The 17,971-nt window shown below is 36.7% G+C and overlaps 1 protein-coding gene across 2 annotated transcripts in view; it reads left to right on the top strand.

Annotated features, from left to right (window-relative positions):
• The window catches only part of LOC149806211 (transducin beta-like protein 3), a 79,584-nt gene that overhangs the window by 14,819 nt on the left and 46,794 nt on the right, over window positions 1–17,971 (top strand). For both annotated transcript variants that reach the window (XM_089951153.1, XM_089951152.1), the window contains exons 4-7: window positions 1,276–1,323; window positions 4,236–4,313; window positions 11,071–11,219; window positions 11,886–12,059. In XM_089951153.1, the coding sequence (XP_089807279.1) occupies window positions 1,276–1,323; window positions 4,236–4,313; window positions 11,071–11,219; window positions 11,886–12,059 (449 nt within the window). The remainder of the gene's footprint in view (window positions 1–1,275; window positions 1,324–4,235; window positions 4,314–11,070; window positions 11,220–11,885; window positions 12,060–17,971) is intronic.

Below are 17,971 nucleotides of genomic sequence, written 5' to 3'. Positions count from 1 at the left end.
GGGATTAGTGACTTTTCAAAGTACCCATGACAATATTTTTCACCTTTAGTAAACAGTGATCAGTATTTTAATTTATTAGTTCACAGACTTGCTAGCCATTGTTTCTACAAAAATATGGCATGCATATCTTCCATGTTTCTATGCATTCACTGTAGTCTGACAGGAACAACATGTATTACAAAACTGGAAGCTATTGTTCCTTAATGATGAAAAATGTATATATATATATATATATATATATATATATATATATATATATATATATATATATATATATATATATATATATATATATATATATATAGATAGATAGATAGATAGATAGATAGATAGATAGATAGCTTTAAATGAAAATGAATCAAAATTTAAATCAAATAAATGTGTGCTGAAGTTCATGTAAAATATAATTTGTTTCATACAAAGTATTGGTGTACTGGTTAACATAAGGATCTAGAGTTGCTTTAAAATAAACTGGGAATCAAATATAGTAAAGAAAGTCATTCTTTTTGCTGAAGTACACAGTAATAGATACATTATAAAAATTATGAGTTGATAAAAATTTGTATTTTTTCCCTTTAATAATAGTAATTTGTTACCGTATGTTAAACAAAAATGAATATGGCACTTTTGGGCAAGTGGAATTTAGTCAAGGCAGATGACTTGCTTTAAAGACACCAGTGCTTGGCCTGTGTCAGAAAATAACAGTTTGTTTGGAGCCCTGTTATCATCAGCATCAGTTACTGTGTTCAGTAAAAAAAAAAAAAACATTAGGATGATGTTACTTTATGATGAAAGTTTTTACCCTGATTTGCAAAGAGTTCCTTTCTTGAATGTCTGAAAAGAAAGCAGTGGCATCTAAATGCCATTCACATCACTGGATTCCTTTCTTTAAATAGTATGTATTAGAACATGTCAGTTTAAGGTTACAGGGAATGGCCTCAGATAACATGAAATAAAATTGTAGGTTTGTAATGTGTTGACTTAAGTCATATAAATCGATTTTTGAAAGAATATTTGTCTTGAGCATTTGATAGCAAATAATGACTGATATGGTGGGATACAGGTACACCTACCTACCTAACTACTTACCTATCTGTCCTTATCTCACTTTGCAGTATATGAAGCCATGTGGTAAGAAATATATTTTTTAAATTATATCGTGAAAGATTCTAATTCATATTACTTTACATTTTTTATGCATTTTTGTGCTCTGATGCACACCATTTTCTGTTTGTATAAAACTGATGAAATAATTTGTGTGTGACTATTTTGCAGGAAGAAGATGAAGAAATAACAAGGTTTTCATTAACACCAGATAACCAGGTATTTGTTTTTTGTTAATATTTTATCTGAGTTGGTGATGATGATGATGATGGCATTTGATTTGTATTAAATCTATATTCTAATTATGTATGCTTCTGAATGATACAGAGGAACAAAAAGAGTGATATGAAGAGCCAATATGGCCACCACAGCAGCCAACATGAAAATCTTGTCTAATTTCTTCTAAACAAAAATGGTGCCCATATGATGTCCATGGCAGCCAAATTATAAATCTTGTTATTGTATCTGCTTCTGAACAGAAAGTCGTATTGACTTGGGGTTTTCATCAGAAGATTTCTTATGTTGTCTAGTTGGTCTTCGGTGAAAATGGTGCCAGTCTGACATACAATATGGCCACCACAGCATTCACCTTGAAAATCTTTGTTATTGCTGCTTCTCCTGAATGGAAAGTCAAATCAGCATGTTTTTTTACCAGAAAACTTCTGATGGTGTCCAGTTGGTTTTGAATAAAAATTGGTCTGATCTGTATCCCAGTATGACAACCACAGCAACCATCTTAAGTTGTTGTTGTTGTTGTAGGGTTTAACACCATTTTGCAGCACACGATAGGCTATACATGGCGGCCAGTATTAATGGTGGAGGAAGAACCCAGAAAGAACCACCAATCCACGAGAAGCTACTGGCAAGCTTTCTCACATACCCACATTAGCTGAATCCGAGACTCGAACCCACACAGACAGAAGTGAGATGGCAGTGATCCGTAACGGAGAGCACTTTAAACCACTCGGCCACTCTGGGCCCCTGCGACCATCTTTAGAATCTTATTGCTATTTGTCATGGTTTGAAAGTGGTATCAACTTTTGCCAGAAGACTTTTTATGTTGGTACTAACTGAAAATGATGCCAATCTGATATTCAGTATGACCACCATGGCAGCCATATTGAAAATATTGCATTTTCTGCTCTTCCTGAATGGAAAGTCAAGGCAACATTGTGGTTTTTCCTGGAAGACTAATTTTGTCTGGATGGTCCAGTATGAAAATGTAGCCACAATGAACATATTGAAACTCTTGTCACTAATTCTCTTGAAACTATATGGTCATATGAGCATAGTGTTGTTTTCACCAAAAGTCTTCCAATAGTGACTTAAATGAAAATTGTGCTGATCTTATATTGCTCAAGAATTTAGAGATGACTTAACCATCAGCAATTAGAACAAATTATCTTATCTGGAATTTATGGAAATTCTTTTTGGACAGTAGAGCATAAGTTTCCATTAAGGGACTCTTGTTCATGAAGTCATTATAGCTCTTCTATGATATGGTGTAAAATAATGTTCTTTGTATTCTTTTAAACCCTAGAACAACAACAACAGCTTTTATGCACTGTCACGTTTATCTTAGTCTGAATCTGGGACATTGGAAGTACTGCATGAAAAATACCTGGTGTAGCTGGTGTTTACCACATTTTATGTTATAATTTTAGTAACAGATTTTATCTTGTTAATAACTTAGAATTTTCTAGAAATTAACTTTTGATCCTCTTTCTGGTTTTACTTTTCTGTCTTAGTTTTGTTTATAGTCTTGTTTACTTGAGAAATTACTCATTCTTGCTTTACTGTCTTTACAGAATCATTCTCTTGTTGTGTTTAGTATTTGATTTGGATGGGATTATTTGTTCACTGGAAATATAAAGTACTCTTCAAAATTATTCTTGGACAGAAACATTGACTTGGAATTATAGTGAATTCAGACAAGGACAACTTAGGTTATATTACTGTGATTCATCAAAAGACTTAGCACATCATCACACTTCAGACCCTTGGCACATTACCACATTTAAGACTAAAGGCACATCAACACTTTCAGTATTAGAATTCCACTTGAATTCAGTTGGAACTTTATTCATTAGAACTAGTGATAGCTCTTTTTGGACTATTTGGGACTTAATGCAATTCTATAAGTTCCTTTTAAGTTTTCACTTTGTATTCTGGGGAAATAAATTATTTGCTGAATTTACAAAGCTTGTTGGTTATCGCTTTTTTTATATTACTTTTTTTAAGACCATATTCATAATGTAATTAAAAATTCTGATGTAAAATTCAAAGATTTAAAAAAAATCTTTGGTTAGAAAAGAGTCCATTATTAGTTTAGTCCAAATTTTGATTTGTTATTGATAATGTTTACAGTGGAGTAAAAGTAGAGTTGAGCCATGTAATTGTTGATTATATTGTCATTGTGTTTTTTGTTTCCACTTGGTAAGTCATGTTACCTAGATCCAATTTCATCAGACTTTATAACACTTGGTAGTCACACCTTTTTCTTGAGTACAGAAGTCAAAGGTCAAGGTCACAGTAGCTACAACTGTAATTTTGGGTTCACATGATAAGTATACTTTCCTGAAGTTTCCCACTCCAGTTTATATCACCTTCATAGTTAAATTTTAGGAATGGCAGTTTTCTAATGAGTTTATGGTTGATAAATCAAACATCAAGGTTACAGACTGAAATTGCTAAATTATGTTACATTTTAATTATGTTACATTTTAATAGCTATGTTCTTGTTGGGAGGGGGTCAGCCATTCTTTACATGGCTAATTTTTAATCAATTTCAAAAATCTCCACTACATCAGATATTTCTAGCCAGCATAGTTCAAGAACAATTCAACATAGATGTGCTTTGTATATGTTTTGTCTTGTCATCTCCAAATATTTTTTAAGAGATATGGCCCTTGACAATAAACTTCATATCTTTGTATGGTATGTTACTTTTAAGTGGCATAACTCAGAACCAGTCAATATATTCTGCTGCAGTTTTGTATGAACATTGCCACATAGACTAGTATGTGCTGTTTTTGGTTTTGTCTTGTTTATTTCGGAGATTGCTATGACCGTGACCCTGTGTGAATAAGTCACTCGTTCTAGTTCCTGCAAATCTGCTTTTTTATTTGCAGTATCTGATAACTGCAACTCAACATCTCCTCTTGAGGCAGTGGAATTGGAGAGAAAAGATCTTGATTCGTACATGGAAGGTAAGGCATTTAAAATACACAGAAGGTAAGGCATTTAAAAAACATAGTAAAATGTGTCCATTATAAGCAGAACTCCATCTTTTGCATTGCTTATTTGGATTCAATCTGTGTATCATCAATGTCTTAGAATGAATCTGTTTTCCAGACTGCATTATCGGATGATAAGACTTGGTGGCCTAATACATTTCTTTTAGAAAAAGCAGTGCATGGGCTTATTTTCAGATATAACCTTGTCATGTTACAGTCAAGTCATTGAAAATTGGATTTACCATGCTTTTTTATCCTTTACGTTCATGTTAATGATAGTAAAGTAATTGCCATTAAATTCTTATTTACCACTTAAAGGCAATATCTTATTTATCAAAGAAATGTTCCTATAATATATAAATTTTTATTTAAAGAAGAATCATTTCCCCAAATGATCATCAGAAAGCATCTTTTTTTGTGTATGATAAACGTTCAGAGGGTTCCATATTTACTGTTCATTTTTGAATGACACTTTTTTGCTGTTGTAAAACATAATATGTTTCATTCAATGTTGGAAAAAATAAAAATCCATGCCTGATCAGTGAAATCAGCATCTAGTATATTAGACTACCCCATAAAGATAAACAGCCAGTTTAATCACACTATATTTGTATGGTATTGAGTGAAAACAGACATAACTTTCCTGGGCTTTGATTCATAATATCAATATTAAGGATTTTTATATCTTTTTTTCTTTTTCTATTACTTTTGCATACATTTTACTGAATTTAAAGTCTTTGCCATGTATCTTTATCCTTCATATACGTTCCCTAATCACATTAATGTTAGGAATATAAGCCCTACAACCTCCCAAATCCAGCCCTCCAATGAGATGAAAATTCTTCTTTCTTGTCTATATTATATAGATGAATGTCAATAAGTCGGTGGTTCTTTCCGGGGTTTTTCCGGGTTCTTCCTCCACCATTAATACTGGCCGCCATGAATAGCCAATAGTGTGCTGAAAAATGGTGTTAAACCCAACAACAACAACAACAACAACTCTTGCCAGTTACCTCCCTATGCCTCCGCCAGCTGGTGCTAGTTGTAAGATTTCACTGTGAACTAACAATACATTGTTCACATCGCCTCCTGAAATCCTTTGAAATTTGTACTAATTTCATCCATCTATTGAGGATTTTGTTATTTTCAGATATATTATGGATTATTCTACAAGTTGTGTACATTATATTATGTTTTAGATCTTGATCGCAATTATATGCATTTTTTCACCATCTGCAATCTCTGGCCACATGGTTCTACATGGCATCATTGCAATAGAACATGCTGCAGGTCATGTTTCATGCACAAGTCCTATTTATTTGTCTCCCCTTGTGTAACCGGAGGTTTCTGACATTTTTTTAATGCAGTCAAATATTAATTTTGTCCTTTTCTTTACTTTGTCATTTCAGAATAAACATGAGTACAAAATTTGTTCAGTGCAATAAGTTTCAAGCCAGCAAGGACTCTCATGACTTGTGTTTCGCCCCCACAAAGTGTACATTTTCAGCTTCTTGCAGCATTTGCACCAGTGGGTCTGCAGTACTGCGAAAAACTGAAGAAACTGAAGAAATATATGAGATGCTGAGCATCAAAGGAAGCAAATAATTGTTATGAGGATTCAGCCTAAAACAGTCTCTAGGAAGCCTGTGGGGGATGTTAGTGGGCCCTCCCCGACCCATATGTAAAATACAATGTACTTTACCTAGAGCTACTGTTATGTCTAGGTAAATGGAGGAAACTGGCTTATTGTCAACCATTTACATTGTCTCTGGAGTTACAGGTGTGTCACTTGGTACAGCAAGTGATGACAGAGATGATTAGTTCATGACAGTTTTTCCCCGGTTCTTCTGTCTTCTGTTTCAATTGATTTTAATTTTGACACTTTGGGGGAGTATCCACCCCAGTTGTAGGCATCCCAGTGGGTGTAAGTCCTCCAGCATGTCTGAGCATGGCCATAGAGCCTGTAAATTTAGAGCATGGGGTTTATACATGACTTGCATGAATTGTGTTGTCTTGCCACACATCAGTTTGATGCAAAATATATGCTGCGAACCATACCATTCAAGGCCTCGCTCGATCTTGATGATTAAGTCAATTCATTGCTCTTTCTTTTCCCACAGCCTGGGAAAAACAAAGAAATTGATGAGCAGTACTATCTACTCTCTGAAGATCAGCAATTAAGATAATTCTAACACCTTTTTGATGAGAGCTAACTACCAGCATAAATAATGTCTTGCAGGTACAAGACCCATCCTGATACCTTTTTTTACTGATCTTATGCTATTAGACAAAATGTATGCTATGGTCAACCTGACTTTGCCTATTTACTGAAGTGTATAAAAGCATTTTTAACACCACTTCAGAACTCATTTGCAGTATGGCAGCCACATCTTTGTTGTTGGATTTGTTGTCTCTAGTGATCTTGCTGAGAAGCCTGGTAATGAACATGCATGGAATCAAAAGCCAAGATAGCTAAGATGATCAGCACAACATCCCACCATTGAATGGCAAATGACTGCTTCCACCAACCTTGACCTTGTGACCTTTGGAGGCTTGCGGAGAAGTCTGGTAATGAACAAGCATGGAATCAATAGCCAGGATAGCTAAGATGATCAGCATGACATCCCACCATTGAATGGCAAATGACTACTTACACCAACCTTGACTTTGTGACCTTTGGAGGCTTGTGGAGAAGTCTGGTAATGAACATGCATGGAATCAATAGCCAGGATAGCTAAGATGATCAGCAAGACATCCCACCATTGAATGGCAAATGACTGCTTCCACCAACCTTGACCTTGTGACCTTTGGAGGCTTGCGGAGAAGTCTGGTAATGAACAAGCATGGACTTAATAGCCAGGATAGCTAAGATGATCAGCACGACATCCCACCATTGAATGGCAAATGACTGCTTCTACCAGCCTTGACCTTGTGACCTTTGGAGGGTTTGTGGGTCTTTGCCTACCTAAACCCTGATCCCAAAATTAAATAAAATTGAGACACTAGAGGTGCAAAATGATTTAATCACCAAGAATAGGATTCCATCAGTGGGCAAAGTTGTCATATCATCTCTTTCTGGCATTGACACATCCTGATAGGCATTCAAACAGGATTGAGTATGTGCTATCAAGCTTTATCTCAAGTGAACTGAATCAATTTGTGCAGCTTAAAAGTGTCTCTTCCAGTTAAGCCTGGGGAAAAATGACAATCTTTCAAGCCCTCTGATCATGGCTAAAGTGGATAATATACATGGCATACTCTGATGTCTCACCAGATCAGAGTCACCTCATGAAGATCTTTGCTCATGAGATCAGAGCAATCTCTGTGAGCCTTGCCTTTGAGTATAACATTTCAGTCGAAGAGATCATTGATGCCTTCAGCTGGCATGCACAGTTGACCTTCTCAGGTTTTTGCCCAGAAGATTTAGTTCCACAGCATCTCACTCTGGATTGGGTGAGCCCAGTCTCAGTGGCAGAGGCAGTTATCAGACCCAGACGACATCAGCAGAACTTCCTGATTGGCACCTTCTGCAGCTTTTCACTAGATTCACTGAGAAATATTAACTGGTAAGATTTCATTTATTTCTTCCCAGACCTAAATTGTGTTGCCTCAGTTATATTGCTTGAAAGTTCAGAGAGTGGGTTATCATTCAAAATGGGGGAATTCAACCTTCTTCCCTCAGAGCTTACTCAAGGTAGAGGTAGGCCGCTCAACGTTCCCACCTACCATAAATGTGATCAGGAAACATAGAATGCACATTTTTCAGTAAATTGTGTTTCTTCTAGAACACTTGCTTGATCACATTACTTAATACCCTGCCATCCTCCCAGCAATGAGTGCAAACCAGCTGAAATTTAGCGTCACCTAGCAGTGATATGGAAAGGTCATGGACAAGAGTTATGAGTTATTGCCCTTTGTCTATATGGCATAGACAGAAGATGAATTTTCATCATTTGGGAGGGCTCTGTTATAGACGTAGTACTGCTTACATTCCTGATGTTAATGTGATTAGGTAAGCATTCTTGCGGAAGCATAATTTACTGAAAATTTTCTTTTATTACTTGATGTTTATTTTTATTTGGAAGAGTTTTGCAATTCTTCATATTTACATTTTCCTCTTTCATTGTGTTTTATTTAATGTTTATCTTTATTTACAACCTCGCAACTTTGATGTTGTGATGAACTGTTGACCAGAAAAATAAATCAGTTAATAGAAATGAAGATATGCATCATATATTGTGATCTTGTATCAGCAACTTCATGTAGTCTGTGATTGGTACAGAAGGGAGAAGAGAAAATTATTTTTTGTTCTACTGGACATAAACCATAAGAGCTCATGTGATTGTCTGTTTTCTATCATTTTGTTGTCCTCCCATCCATTATCACATTTTTTGTCACTATTCTAAACTACTGAGAAGATTGCCATGACACTTTACACACACATTCATCCCTAGTTGGTCCTCCATGAAAAATCTGCTACTCAGACATGTAATATAGCTGTCATGGTGGTCATCTTGAAAGTCTTGTTATTGCTGCATTGTGAATGGATGGTCAAATCAGTATGGGAGTTTTAACTAAATGACTTCTTATGATGTCTAATTGGCATTAAGTGAAAATGATGCCAGTCTGACATCAAGTATGTCCACCATGATGACCAGCTTGTCAATGTTGTTATTGCAACTTCTGAATGAAGTTTTGTCACCAGCATGGCCACTATCATGGTGATCATCTTGAAAATCTTTTTATTGCAGCTTGGTCTAAATGGATGCTCATAGCTTTTCAATTAAAGACTGTATATGATGTTTAGTTGGTCTTTAATGAAATTCATGTTGATCTGAAAGGAAGTATACAATATGGTGGCCATCTTGAACATTTTATTGCAACTTATCTTGGTTGTATTGACATGGGATTTTCATTTAAAGACTGCTTATGAAATGTAATTCATCCTAAATTATAAATAGTAGCAAATCAGACCTCCAACATGGCCACCTACATCTCCTGAACTGATGGTTATATTTACAGGGTATTTTCACTAATAGATTTTTCTTATGATATCTAATTGATAGAAAAAGAAAATGGTGATGGTTGGACCTCAATTGTTGCTACCATTGCAGTTGATTTGGAGAAATATAATTCATTATTCTCATGTTTTTATCAACTCATTACAGTACCTCAACTTTGCTATCATAGAAAAAAGTTAAGCTTTACTCTTTTGTTTTTTGAGCCATGTCACAGGTGTCAACACTTTGTAGGGCAAGGTCACTTTAGTCTGAATTCATTTTCTACATGATAGATAATTTTTACAAATGCTGCTGGAGACTCCTAAATGCTTTAAATTCTTGATTACTTTGGTTGTAAGTGAGAGCTCTCTTCTAGTCAGCATATAGCAATATATTGTTTTATTCTGGAACACAGTCATCAAACATAAAATTAAAACTTTTTTATTTTGTGCATCTGTAAACCTTACTAACAAGGTTGGTTATTTATGCAATTCTTGTTGTACAAGTGTCTGCCAACTTGCACAAATTTCATGTTAACATTTCATATGCAATTTTTATATCATTTCTTTAGTGAAACTAACAAATAATAAAATTATTGGTCTAAATAAAACAACATTAGGATTCTCAAAATGCTAAAATGAATGGTATTTAAATTAATTGAATTACATATTTTGTAATGAAAATTAAAGGCAGTGAAACCAAAATTTTGAGTTAGGCAACCACTCTTGGGAATGCAATTATCATGCAGTTCGGGAGGTTAGCTGTATAGGGTTGATCGCAATGCTTGCATTTTGGCTAAGATCAGGGTTAACTGTGCACACGTGACTGACGGTGGTCCAAGATACCCAACATAAGACATGTACGAGGCTGATTTTCTTGTATTATTCTAGAATCTTATAGTAACTTAATGTACAACCACAAATAGCAGTGCAAATAGTTACATTATATGTACCTTTATTATATCTGCACACAAAAGATGGGGATTTGCAATCCTACCTGTTCATTAGAACTTGTTACCATGAAAAATTTTGTACCACAGTATTTCTGAACATGCTACAATAAATACCAGTGTCCCACATTAATATTAGGGACCAACAATTTGGTATTCTGGGGCAATGGTCTGAGACCTTTTTTTGTTTTGTTTTTTAAATTTCCATCTGTCAATAGCTGAAAAAATATCTTGCTCTGATGTGTAGGAAATAATACCATATTATATCTTTTATACAGCAGGTAACTGTACTCTAGCTGGGCTAGAGTACTCCCAGGTTGAAATTTATCCCAGTCTGTGTGATTGCATATATATTCATATACAGGTCAGATCCAACTGTACATTCACATAGATCTGCCATAGCATAATGTGCCAGTAGGTTAGTGGCGAGGGGAGAAGAAATGTATTTTTGTTAGGATTAATCAGTTGAACAAATAACACCGACACTGATCTACTTGTGTGTATTATGACATTTTTATGTTAATGTTTTGTTTATGTTATGTTTACATTTGGACCCAATTTATGCATAACCATTTTCCATAAAGGTATGTTTTATCTTTTTATTTATTCATATATATTTCCTTTTTTTAAGCAAAAATAAAAATTAAGCAAACTCTCCATCCATCCATGTATCCATATTTTCTCTTAAACCATGTATCATATTATCATATATATGCATTACTAAAAACAAATTCTGTTTAGATTATGTCTCTTGTGCAAGGCAAAATGTGTGATTTTTCAGGCTATTCATGTTGCTCCTGTGGTTTCTATGGCATTTGACTCCACCTCTACCCTGCTGGCCACAGGGAGTGCAGACTCCACCATTAAGATCTGGGATATAGACAAGCAGTACTGCACACACAACTTGAAGGGCCATCATGGAATTATCAGGTACAAATTACATAAATACATGTATATAGGTATTAAACTTAACATATTATCTATGTCAGTGCTAGTTAATGTTGCTAGGATTTACTACATAATTTCTTTGATTTTCTTGTGCATTTTTTCATAAGCAACAAATAAGTAAATGGCATATATATTTAGAGTTGCAGAAAAAATAGCAAGATATTTCGTTAGATAATTATCAGATAAATTAATAAAAAGAACTGAATTTTAAAGTGGTTTGCAGCCATGTTAGTGCTCATTAGTTCAGAAGAAAGGATTGCAACTTGTAGATACATAAACTTACTGGTTCTCATACAGTTTGCATGTCAGCTGGCAAAAAATTTAATTATTGCCATTATATTGAGCACTGATTTGAATTTTGTTAATGTGAATTTTTTTCAAGCAGTTTCAGTAATCTAGTAAATATTAAATTTACAAAGACTGTAAAACTGAATTAACTTTTGTCCTAAGCAGTACACTGCAGCATAAAGGACCTTAAATTTTGACTGCTGTTTACTTTGTATTGGCATTTGCTTTTTGGGGTAAATATGTGAATGAAGAGGAGTGGACAGATAGCTGGTGTTTTGCACAGGTATTAATTTAGTTTGAATAAGTTTCTGATCTTGTTAAACTGAAAAGTTTAATATTTTGCTATATTTCTTGTCACAGTGTTGTGGCCTTCCACCATGCTGTATCCCAGGAATTACGGCTGTTTTCTGCTGGGGAGGATTACAAAGTGCGGGTCTGGAACCTGCAAACTAGTCAGTGTGTAGCCTTAGTGGAGGCTCATTACAGTCTTGTAACCAGTCTACTCTTCTCTGAAGATGGCAGCACTGTATTCAGGTATGTTAAATCTTTCATCACTATTAGTAGTACAGTAGACAGTTTGGAGAACTTTGCTACGGTCATCAGGTGTAAGTATGTATGTGTGTATAAGATTTTGATAGACAAGTGTCCCAGCTATTCATAATAGCAGGATGCTAAACCCTGCACCGTCTCTACTTATTCAATTTGGTGCCCTTTTTTTTTCTAAGGTATCCTTTTCTTCCATTTAAAATTCCCTGCCATTTTAGCTCTACTGGTTATGGACCATCCAAGCTTTTGTAATGACCTGCTGGCTTCATCTGTTGAGTGTTGTCCATCTGTCCATTCCTAAACTATTTGGTGAATTGCCATCAGACTCTCCAGATGCATTCATCCCATGGTCTAGGTTGTCCTAAATGAAATGGTGCTGTTCTGCTCCAGTAATGCTGCCACAGTGGCCATATTGAAAAATCTTGTTATTGCTACTTCTCATGAATGGTTGTCATATCGACATGAGATTTTCATTAATATACTTCTTATGACGTCTAGTTTGGCCTAAGTGAAAATGGTGTTGGTCTGACCTACAGAATGGCTACCACAATGGCCATCTTCAAAATCTTGTTATCACTATTCATAGATGGATAATCACATCCATATTGGGTTTACACCAAAACCAGTCTGTTGACAGTGTTTGCTTATACAGTGTTTGTAGCGTGACACTAAGCAACACTTCAGTTCAGAAGTTTGAAAGTTAGATCACATGCTCTAAGACTGAACTGGAAAGGAGTAAAAATCAAGTCAATAACAAACAAGGGACAAAACTTTTAACTATTATGTTGTCCAATAATCAATCCAGAAACTGTCTTCACCTCATGAACAGTGCTATATCTTGGTTATCTTGCCAGTTAGATTTCTTCTTTGATGTAGAAGCATTGGAGTCAAAAACAAACTTGACCTATTTACTAAACAAAGACAAAAAAAATATGTAAACTCTCATATCGGGTAATAACTACAGAATTTGTAAGCAGGCTAAAAAAAAATTGATATAATCAGATGAAATATTTATGATAATTTGATAAAGCTTAATGAGAAATCCTAAAACTAGTTTTATTATTTTTAGTTACATAGAATAGCTTAAATTAAATCAAAGTGTCATTGTGTTACAATTCAGTCAAGTTGTTTAAACTGTTGATATCTAAAAGTTGGCATGGGTGACACATCATCACCCTATCATCACTGTTCCGATTCTTGGATTTGTGTTGTTTTTCTCCATCATGTTTATGGAGATGTTTATTGAGATCAAACTTGCTGCTTACCTTGCTGGTCCATGTGTCAGGATCTTCCCATCTGATGTCCAGCAGTGATTGGTTCATGTCTCAGGATCTTCCCATCTGATGTCCAGCAGTGATTGGTTCATGTCTCAGGATCTTCCCATCTGATGTCCAGCAGTGATTGGTCCATGTGTCAGGATCTTTCCATCTGATGTCCAGCAGTGATTGGTCCATGTGTCTGGATCTTCCTATCTGATGTCCAGCAATGATTGGTCCGTGTGTCAGGATCTTCCCATCTGATGTCCAGCAGTGATTGGTCCATGTGTCAGGATCTTCCCATCTAATGTCCAGCAGTGATTGGTCCATGTGTCAGGATCTTCCCATCTGATGTCCAGCAGTGATTGGTCCATGTGTCAGGATCTTCAAATCTGATGTCCAGCAGTGATTGGTCCATGTGTCAGGATCTTCCCATCTGATGTCCAGCATTGATTGGTCCATGTGTCAGGATCTTTCCATCTGATGTCCAGCAGTGATTGGTCCATGTGTCAGGATCTTCCCATCTGATGTCCAGCAGTGATTGGTCCATGTGTCAGGATCTTCCCATCTAATGTCCAGCAGTGATTGGTCCATGTGTCAGGATCTTCCCATCTGATGTCCAGCAGTGATTGGTTCATGTCTCAGGAGGGGCCCCGAGTGGCCGAGTGGTCTAAAGCGCTCTTCGTTACGGATCACTGCCATCTCACCTCTGTCTGCGGCGGTTCGAGTCTAAGATTCAGCCAATGTGGGCATGTGAGAAAGCTTGCCAGTAGCTTCTCATGGGTCGGTGGTTCTTTCCGGGGTTTTCCGGGTTCTTCCTCCACCATTAATACTGGCCGCCATGTATAGCCCATCGTGCTGAAAAATGGCGTTAAACCCCACAACAACAACAACAACAACAACAACATGTCTCAGGATCTTCCCATCTGATGTCCAGCAGTGATTGGTCCGTGTATCAGGATCTTCCCATCTGATGTCCAGCATTGATTGGTCCATGTGTCAGGATCTTCCCATCTGATGTCCAGCAGTGACTGGTCCATGTGTCAGGATCTTCCCATCTGATGTTCAGCAGTGATTGGTCCATGTGTCAGGATCTTCCCATCTGATATCCAGCAGTGATTGGTCCGTTGTCAGGATCTTCGCATCTGATGTCCAGCAGTGATTGGTCCATGTGTACGGATCTTCCCATATGTCCAGCAGTGATTGGTCCATGTGTCCGGATCTTCCCATATGTCCAGCAGTGATTGATCCATGTGTCAGGATCTTCCCATCTGATGTCCAGCAGTGATTGGTCCATGTGTCAGGATCTTCCCATCTGATGTCCAGCATTGATTGGTCCATGTGTCAGGATCTTTCCATCTGATGTCCAGCAGTGATTGGTCCATGTGTCAGGATCTTCCCATCTAATGTCCAGCAGTGATTGGTCCATGTGTCAGGATCTTCCCATCTGATGTCCAGCAGTGATTGGTCCATGTGTCAGGATCTTTCCATCTGATGTCCAGCAGTGATTGGTCTGTGTGTCAGGATCTTCCCATCTGATGTCCAGCAGTGATTGGTCCATGTGTCAGGATCTTCCCATCTGATGTCCAGCAGTGATTGGTTCATGTGTCAGGATCTTTCCATCTGATGTCCAGCAGTGATTGGTCCATGTGTCAGGATCTTCCCATCTGATGTCCAGCAGTGATTGGTCCATGTGTCAGGATCTTCCCATCTGATGTCCAGCAGTGATTGGTTCATGTGTCAGGATCTTTCCATCTGATGTCCAGCAGTGATTGGTCCATGTGTCAGGATCTTCCCATCTGATGTCCAGCAGTGATTGGTCCATGTGTCAGGATCTTCCCATCTGATGTCCAGCAGTGATTGGTCCATGTGTCAGGATCTTTCCATCTGATGTCCAGCAGTGATTGGTCCATGTGTCAGGATCTTCCCATCTGATGTCCAGCAGTGATTGGTCCATGTGTCAGGATCTTCCCATCTGATGTCCAGCAGTGATTGGTTCATGTGTCAGGATCTTTCCATCAGATGTCCAGCAGTGATTGGTCCATGTGTCAGGATCTTCCCATCTAATGTCCAGCAGTGATTGATAAATGTGTTTCATTAGTGTTTTCTTGCTATGTAGACAGTTTCTGAGCAAGGATAAATGAAATTGTTTGCATTCTTTGAGTTGAAATGCTTTAGTCCAAAATCTTGCTATAAATATTTTATTACTTGTTCTGTATGAGAGGAATGTGACAATGATGTTTCTCAGCTTACCATTATTCCTTGGTTTACCCAGTCACTGTGACCTAAATATGTTCTTGATATTCACCGGAATTCAAAAGTTTTGGCAAGAAGCAGTCAATCAGTATGTTTTTACTAGATGGATCATACGACTTGATATTCACTGGAATTCAAAAGTTTTGGCAAGAAGCAGTCAATCAGTATGTTTTTACTAGATGGATCATACGACTTGATATTCACTGGAATTCAAAAGTTTTGGCAAGAAGCAGTCAATCAGTATGTTTTTACTAGATGGATCATACGACTTGATATTCACTGGAATTCAAAAGTTTTGGCAAGAAGCAGTCAATCAGTATGTTTTTACTAGATGGATCATACGACTTGATATTCACTGGAATTCAAAAGTTTTGGCAAGAAGCAGTCAATCAGTATGTTTTTACTAGATGGATCATACGACTTGATATTCACTGGAATTCAAAAGTTTTGGCAAGAAGCAGTCAATCAGTATGTTTTTACTAGATGGATCATACGACTTGATATTCACTGGAATTCAAAAGTTTTGGCAAGAAGCAGTCAATCAGTATGTTTTTACTAGATGGATCATATGACTTGATATTCACTGGAATTCAAAAGTTTTGGCAAGAAGCAGTCAATCAGTATGTTTTTACTAGATGGATCATACGACTTGATATTCACTGGAATTCAAAAGTTTTGGCAAGAAGCAGTCAATCAGTATGTTTTTACTAGATGGATCATACGACTTGATATTACCAAGCATTTATTCATCTGGTATTGTTCCAGGCCATCACGTCACTTTCTGGCAGCATGATTTTCTATTTTAAAAAGGACTGGTATTGTTCCAGGCCATCACGTCACTTTCTGGCAGCATGATTTTCTATTTTAAAAAGGACTGGTATTGTTCCAAGCCATCACGTCACTTTCTGGCAGCATGATTTTCTATTTTAAAAAGGACTGGTATTGTTCCAGGCCATCACGTCACTTTCTGGCAGCATGATTTTCTATTTTAAAAAGGACTGGTATTGTTCCAGGCCATCACGTCACTTTCTGGCAGCATGATTTTCTATTTTAAAAAGGACTGGTATTGCTCCAGGCCATCACGTCACTTTCTGGCAGCATGATTTTCTATTTTAAAAAGGACTGGTATTGTTCCAGGCCATCACGTCACTTTCTGGCAGCATGATTTTCTATTTTAAAAAGGACTGGTATTGTTCCAGGCCATCACGTCACTTTCTGGCAGCATGATTTTCTATTTTAAAAAGGACTGGTATTGTTCCAGGCCATCACGTCACTTTCTGGCAGCATGATTTTCTATTTTAAAAAGGACTGGTATTGTTCTAGGCCATCACGTCACTTTCTGGCAGCATGATTTTCTATTTTAAAAAGGACTGGTATTGTTCCAGGCCATCACGTCACTTTCTGGCAGCATGATTTTCTATTTTAAAAAGGACTGGTATTGTTCCAGGCCATCACGTCACTTTCTGGCAGCATGATTTTCTATTTTAAAAAGGACTGGTATTGTTCCAGGCCATCACGTCACTTTCTGGCAGCATGATTTTCTATTTTAAAAAGGACTGGTATTGTTCCAGGCCATCACGTCACTTTCTGGCAGCATGATTTTCTATTTTAAAAAGGACTGGTATTGTTCCAGGCCATCACGTCACTTTCTGGCAGCATTATTTTCTATTTTAAAAAGGACTGGTATTGTTCCAGGCCATCACGTCACTTTCTGGCAGCATGATTTTCTATTTTAAAAAGGACTGGCATTGTTCCAGGCCATCACATCACTTTCTGGCAGCATGATTTTCTATTTTAAAAAGGACTGGTCTTCACGTGACTGTACTTAATGAGATCCTGGCTTGTTTTAGGTACCATAATAAATTTGAGTAGCTTAGTTACAAACAGTTTCACAACAAGTACCTCTAGAGCATTTTTGTCAGATGATGGTGACTGATGTGTCATCTCTTTCACTTTTACTTCCTAGTTCAGCCATCATCAAAAGTGAATACCAAACTAAAGCCATTACAGTTCACTTGATCCTTATTTAGACAGATTTAAAAAAATACTTTGTTGTCATGTATCTTCAAAATGAAAAGCAAAAATGAATAAACAGAATAAATATTAATATGGGATACATGTTAATATTTCATTAAAATATCAATAATTGGATCAAATACACACATGTTATTCTCTCCCAAAATTACGTTGGAATCAATGTTGCTGTATCCTGTTGACTTTTATCCATGCTGTAAATTTATGTGTCACTGTCTTAAAAACCACTGATCTTTGTTTTTTGCATCATGACAAAACACTCATTTCACTGCTAGTTTTCATATGACTGTGAAGCAGAGGACTGACTCTCTGCTCGGACAGCTTTTATAAATTAGGATTGGCAATAGCTGTTAA

The sequence above is a fragment of the Sinohyriopsis cumingii genome, chromosome 2 (assembly GCF_028554795.1).
Source record: "Sinohyriopsis cumingii isolate HCF-2022 chromosome 2, ASM2855479v2, whole genome shotgun sequence".
In the NCBI taxonomy this organism is placed as follows: Eukaryota; Metazoa; Mollusca; class Bivalvia; order Unionida; family Unionidae; genus Sinohyriopsis; species Sinohyriopsis cumingii.
This window is presented reverse-complemented; position numbering and strand designations above follow the sequence as displayed.